The following is a 6,839-nucleotide window of genomic DNA, read 5'->3' on the forward strand; positions in this document are numbered from 1 at the left end:
TTCACCTCCATTATGATGGGAGTTTGTTCACCTTCATTGCTCATTGTAGTGTATTTATTGGTATATCTTATATGTGAATGATGTCTGGATAATTAATGTCTATACCCGAATGTCCCATGAAATTGTGGAAAAATATGAAGTTAATGTGTGAAAAAAATTCGGATGCTACAGTACCATATAGTACCTATACAGTATCTCAATACAGTACCTATACAGTACCTATACAGTATCTCAATATAGTACCTATACAGTATCTTGATACAGTACCTATACAGTATCTCAATACAGTACCATACAGTACCTATATAGTATCTCAATACAGTATCTCGATACAGTACCATACAGTACCTATACAGTATCTCGATACAGTATCTCGATACTGTACCATACAGTACCTATACAGTATCTCGATACAATACCATATAGTATCTCGCTATAGTATGATACCGTATTCGTACAGTATACATACAGTATCTTGCTACAGTACCATACCGTATCCGTATAGTACCCCGCTACAGTACCCATCCGAAAATTTTTATTAATATTAATTAAACATTTACTTAATGTATTAGAGCGATTGTATGGTGGAAAAATAACAATTTTTGCCATAACATTCTTCAATGGTATTAAATGTATATTGAGAACGAGAATTTAAATTTTACATTGCTGGTAAATGCATACATGATGCATACATGTACATGATGCTCATATATATATGTTCTTAGCGCACTTATTATTTTGCGCGGAAATAAAGGGTACCCTAGGAGCGCCTGACGCGGGACGAGGTGGCCATAGCCCGGCAGGTTGTGCTCGATACGTTACGTGTTGATTTACTGATATGATGATTAACGCATATTTTGCATCGTGGCTTATGAGCCTATGGGATTTATACTTATGATGTATGCACTTGTATGATTATACATGAACAAAAATTTGAAATTTATAATTCTATGAGATATGATTTCCGACTCATATAATTGAATATTGATATGAAGTCGTTGTACACTCCTCTCGGTGTCATCATGATTTCTTTTTCTTCATACTGCTCCTTTGTACTAGAACTTGTTGAGCCTTGTGGCTCACTTGATCTTCTTATGCCATTCCAGGTAAAGGTAAAGCAGTCATTAAGGGCGAGTCCAGTGGGACTACAACCCAAGGGTAGTGGTGTACAGAGGCACTCAACTCGGAGATCCTAGTTGCGTTTTGGTGAGGTAGATTGATGAGATTTTAAATTGTTGTTTTACATTAGAGCCTCATATTCGGTTTGTATGGCCTAAGAGCCTACATGTATCAACATTGGTTTGTAACGAAAGTTATTGATATTCCGCTGCGTGAAAATAGATAAATGTGTGTGTTTATTATGAGGTATTGTTCTATATCATCCTTGTGATGACCTCCTTTCGAATGTCCTATGCTAGCGGGCACATTCGGGAGTGGGCCCTTACAGTTTTGGTATCAGAGCGATTAGGTATAGGAGTGAGGAGAGTCTCTGTACACTTAGGATTGGTGGGTAGAGTAGATGTGTGTTTAGTAGTCTAGTGAGACTAAGTTAAGATGGAGTACTAAAAGGTCTTTTGGTTGTACAGGAAATGAGTGGACGTCGAGGAAGGCAGTCGACACGCGCCCAAGGCAACCGGGCAATTCTTGCTCCAGGTCCTGATCCCATTTCGGAGCCTGCACCTGTATCTAACCCTACACCACCCCCAGCATCGCCTACTCCTACAGATTCAGTGGCAGAGTTGCGCCAAGAGGTTAGTGAGTTGAGGGGCACGATGGCTTCCATGTTGAGGCATTTCGAGGAATTCATGGCCCATCAGGGCAGGCCAGGACAAGCGCTGCCGGTAGCAGGGAATGAGCCAGTCTTACAAGAAAATGTTAGTGGTCAGACGTCGAACCCAGTGCAGCAGGAGGTTGAGCCTCAGGGTATGGATGGTAATGCTGGCAGTCAGTTGGTGAGGAACTTCATGGCATTCAGGCCATCGGAATTCAGAGGGGGAAATGATGTTCTGGTTGCAGAAGAGTGGCTGATGGCAATAGAGAAACATCTGCGGACCATAGGATGCACTGATGCACAGAAGGTACAGTTGGCTACATACCTACTTCGGGGAGCAGCTGAGAGGTGGTGGGAGACGGCCAGACTGCGATTCAGGAACAGGGAGCCATCTTGGGCTGAATTTAGGGAGCTCTTCAACGCTAATTATTTTCCCGCCTGGGTTCGTAGCCAGAAGACATACGAGTTCATCGAGTTGACCCAGGGCAACATGTCAGTGGCTCAGTATGAGGAGGAGTTCACCTCCCTAGCACGCTTTGCCCCTGAGTTAGTAGACACTGATGAGAAGAAAGCGACCAAGTTCTTGAGAGGGTTGCGAGTGGAGATTCGATTTCAGCTGGCAGGTGCGCAGTTCACTGACTATTCTACACTGGTACATCGGGCATACATCATTGAGAGGGAGAGGAGCGAGCTGAGAGCAGCCCTGACAGCTACTAGGGGGTCAGGCTCAGCCCAGGGACAGGGCAATGACAGGAAGAGGAAGGGTGCACCAGGGCCTTCGAGAGGCACGCCAGACATCCCCCCATGCAAGACATGTGGAAAGAGGCATCGTGACCCATGCCGCTACGACAGAGGGGTGACATGTTACACTTGTGGTCAGGCGGGGCACGTACAGAGGGACTGCCCTCAGGGGTCAGGTAGAGCAGGCAGCCAGGAGGTGACATGTTTTAAATGTGGGCGCAAGGGCCATAAGGCCAACGTTTGTTCAGTGCCACCCCAGCGAGGAGGCCAAAGGCCGGGGTATCAGAGTGATAGATCTGGGCAGAGGCAGTCAGTGCCTAGACTTCAAGGGATGGCACCATCATTGGCACTACCATCAGGACAGAGCACCGCAGATGCTGATAGACCCCACATCCAGGGGCGAGTGTTCGCCTTGACTACAGCTGAAGCAGAGCAAGGGAAGGACACAGTGCAAGGTATCTTATCCTTATATGATATTGATGTTTGTGTTTTATTTGATACGGGATCCACACACTCTTTTGTTGCACCTCGGGTGGTATGTCATATTCCAATTTCCAGTACATTGTTACCATATTATTTGATTGTAACTACTCCGGGAGATACGAAAATGGTGGGTAGTGAGGTGTATAGGGATTGTAAAATCATAGTGCACGATAAGGAGTTTCCGGGGAATTTGGTGGTGCTAGACATAAAAGATTTTGATCTTATTTTGGGCATGGACTGGCTATCCCAACACTATGCTAAGGTTGATTGTCGGCACAAGGTAATTCATTTTGAGTTGCCTCATCAGCCAATTGTTGTGTATAGAGGCATTAAACCAATGAGCTCCACACCCTTGATTTCGGTGATAAAGGCAGAGAAATTAATGCGACATGGTTGCGAGGCATATTTGGCTTTAGTGACGACTGGTAATGAGGACAAGATGGAATTGCCAGATATTCCGGTGGTCTGTGAATTTCCCGATGTATTTCCTGAAGAGTTGCCAGGATTGCCGCCATCGAGGGAGGTTGAGTTCTCTATTGACTTAGTACCAGGTACGCAGCCAGTTTCTAGGGCTCCTTACAGAATGGCTCCAAATGAATTGAAAGAGCTAAAGGTGCAGTTGGAGGAATTGATTGAGAAGGGATTCATCCGCCCGAGTGCCTCATCTTGGGGTGCTCCAGTTTTATTCGTGAGGAAGAAGGATGGATCCATGAGATTATGCATTGACTACCGGCAGTTGAATCAGGTGACGTTGAAGAACAAGTATCCCCTCCCCCGTGTTGATGACTTGTTGGACCAGTTACGTGGAGCATCCGTCTTTTCGAAGATTGACTTGAGGTCTGGATACCATCAGGTGAGGGTCAGAGAAGAAGATGTAAAGAAGACTGCTTTTCGCACTAGGTACGGTCATTACGAGTTTGTGGTCATGCCATTTGGGTTGACTAATGCCCCGGCAGTCTTCATGGATTTGATGAACAGGGTGTTTAGAGAGTATTTGGATAGCTTTGTTATAGTGTTCATTGATGACATACTCATCTACTCGCCGAGTTTGGAGGACCATGAGACCCACCTTAGGCTGGCATTGCAGAGGCTGAGGGAGAGGCAGTTGTATGCCAAGTTCAGTAAGTGTGATTTTTGGCAGCGACAGGTTGGCTTCTTGGGACACGTAGTATCTGGTAAGGGTATTTCAGTAGACCCTGAAAAAGTGAAGGCAGTGATTGAGTGGCCACAACCGACTACAGTGACCGGCATCAGGAGCTTTTTGGGGCTAGCAGGTTACTACAGAAGATTCATTGAGGGTTTCTCTAGGCTTTCATCTCCTATGACAAAGTTGACTGGGAAGGGAGTCAAGTACGAATGGAACGAGGCTTGTGAGCGTAGCTTTGAGGAGTTGAAGAAGAGGCTAACCTCAGCACCAGTATTGGCTATTCCTAGGAGTGGAGTGACATTTTCCATCTTCAGTGATGCGTCACACTCAGGTCTCGGATGTGTATTGATGCAGGATGGACGAGTGAATGCCTATGCCTCGAGACAATTGAAGAAACATGAGGTGAACTACCCTACCCATGACTTGGAGTTAGCGGCAGTAGTGTTTGCTCTCAAGATTTGGAGGCATTACCTTTATGGAGAGAAGGTGGAGATTTATACTGACCATAAAAGTTTAAAGTACCTTTTCTCCCAGAAGGAGTTGAACATGAGGCAACGTAGGTGGATGGAGCTTTTGAAGGACTATGATTGTGAGATCTTGTACCATCCGGGGAAGGCCAACGTGGTGGCCGACGCATTGAGTCGCCGAGGGGCTTATATGGCTGCTATGAAGACCCAGGAATGGATGCTTTTGAGTCAGATGGGGGAGTTATCTATCTCTGGACCCGAAGAGAGACCTACGGGGTATTGTTCGTACCTAAGGATACAACCTGATGTGATGGAACAGATTAGGGTGCAACAATCACACGATGTGAAGTTGGCCCAGATCTTAGCAGATGTGGGGAAGTTTTCCCCAGTGGGTTTCGGCTAAAGGGGCGATGGGATGCTACTATTCCAAGATCGGATTTGTGTACCAGATGATGCGGAGATCAGGAACGAGATTTTGGCAGAGGCTCATAAGTCCCGCTATACGATTCACCCCGGCACGACGAAGATGTATCAGAATCTACGGAGGCAGTTTTGGTGGGATGGTCTGAAGAGAGATGTGGCAAGATATGTATCCCAGTGTGCAGTGTGCCAGCAGGTTAAGGCAGAACATCAAAAACCAGCAGGTCTCCTACGGTCGTTGCCCATTCCAGAGTGGAAGTGGGATAACATATCCATGGACTTCGTGTCAGGGCTACCAAGGACAACGAAGGGGTGCGATGCTATTTGGGTGATAGTAGACCGTTTGACGAAATCAGCCCATTTCCTACCGATTAAGAAGACTTACCGTTTGAACCACCTTGCGAAGTTATATGTGGAGGAAGTGGTGAGATTACATGGAGTTCCCTCTAGTATCGTGTCGGATCGGGACCCTCGATTTACTTCACACTTTTGGGGAGCGTTGCAAGATGCTTTGGGGACGAAGCTAAAGTTTAGTACCGCGTTCCACCCTCAGACAGATGGACAGTCAGAGAGGACCATCCAGACATTAGAGGACATGTTGAGGGCATGTGTGTTGGATTTCCATGGTAGTTGGGATGATCATCTGCCACTAGTAGAATTCGCTTACAACAACAGTCACCACTCTAGTATTGGTATGCCGCCTTATGAGGCACTTTACGGCAGGCCGTGTAGATCACCCATTTGTTGGGAGGAGATTGGAGACAGAGCATTATTGGGGCCAGAGATTGTTGAGCAGACATCAGAAAAGATTCGGATTATCAGGGCTAGAATGAAGGTCGCACAGGACCGACAAAAGAGCTATGCGGATAAAAGACGTCGAGACTTGGAGTTCTCAGCTGGGGACCACGTATGGCTGAGAGTGATGCCCATAAAGGGCGTACGCAGATTTGGGGTGTCGGGGAAGCTTAGTCCTCGCTATATTGGACCGTTTGAAATCTTGGAACGAGTTGGCCCTTTGGCCTATAGGTTGGCCTTGCCACCACAGTTAGCTGGCGTTCATAATGTCTTCCATGTGTCCATGTTAAGGAAGTACGTGCCGGATCCCCAGCATATCATCGACTATCAGACTATAGAAGTCAAGGAGGATGTCACATACGAGGAGAAACCTGTTAGTATTTTGGAGCGGAAAGAGAAAGTGCTACGAAATCGATCGATTCCATTTGTTAAAATTCAGTGGCAGCGTCACTCTTTAGATGAGGCTACCTGGGAGCGCGAGGAGGAGATGAGGTGTCTTTTCCCCCAGCTATTCGAGTGACCAGACAGGAATTTGGGGACCAAATTCTTTGAAGGGGGGGAGAAACTGTAACGACCCATTATTGGGTTTAGAATTTTAGAATGATATATTAACTTATTTTAGTTATTATATAAGTTGAGCAAATTTGATTCTTAATGTTGAAATAGATCTATGGGCTTGTATGTATGGGTTTAAATTAAATGGATGGGATAATGAGTTGGACTTCAATTTATTTAAGGCAAATGGGCTAAGAGTTGGGCTTGGGCCTTTAAGGAAATAGAAGATGGGTCATTTATTTGGGCTTAAGCCCAATACAAAAAAAAAAAAAAAAAAAAAAAAAAAAACATCCACCATCTACGCATCATTACTTCCCAACCCCCATTTCTTTTTCTTCTTTCACCTTTTCTTTCACTTCTTCTTTATTGTTTTTCACTCCCTGTTTTACTTCTCCTTTCTTCTTTCACTCCTCCTTTTACTTCTTCTTTTTCCTTTTACTCCTACTTTCTTCTTTCACTT

General features: G+C 45.4%; 1 protein-coding gene across 1 annotated transcript; it reads left to right on the plus strand.

The window, feature by feature from the left end:
- The first annotated feature begins 1,589 nt into the window (after window positions 1-1,589).
- On the plus strand, window positions 1,590-6,490 carry LOC127811076 (uncharacterized). Its single transcript, XM_052350788.1, has 3 exons — window positions 1,590-3,651; window positions 3,865-4,782; window positions 5,536-6,490. Exons 1-3 carry the CDS (start codon window positions 1,590-1,592, stop codon window positions 6,342-6,344), a joined length of 3,789 nt encoding a protein of 1,262 aa, XP_052206748.1. The 3' UTR covers window positions 6,345-6,490.
- Window positions 6,491-6,839: the final 349 nt, after the last annotated feature.

This window comes from Diospyros lotus, chromosome 10 (assembly GCF_014633365.1).
Source record: "Diospyros lotus cultivar Yz01 chromosome 10, ASM1463336v1, whole genome shotgun sequence".
NCBI lineage: Eukaryota > Viridiplantae > Streptophyta > Magnoliopsida > Ericales > Ebenaceae > Diospyros > Diospyros lotus.

Excerpts from the sequence above, each read along its gene's own strand:
- LOC127811076 (XM_052350788.1), top strand. The coding sequence starts at position 1,590 with ATGAGTGGACGTCGAGGAAGGCAGTCGACACGCGCCCAAGGCAACCGG. Across the intron at positions 3,652-3,864 it reads GAAGGGATTCATCCGCCCGA|AAGATGTAAAGAAGACTGCT; the intron begins GTGCCTCATCTT and ends GGGTCAGAGAAG. Across the intron at positions 4,783-5,535 it reads CGTGGTGGCCGACGCATTGA|ATGCTTTGGGGACGAAGCTA; the intron begins GTCGCCGAGGGG and ends GAGCGTTGCAAG.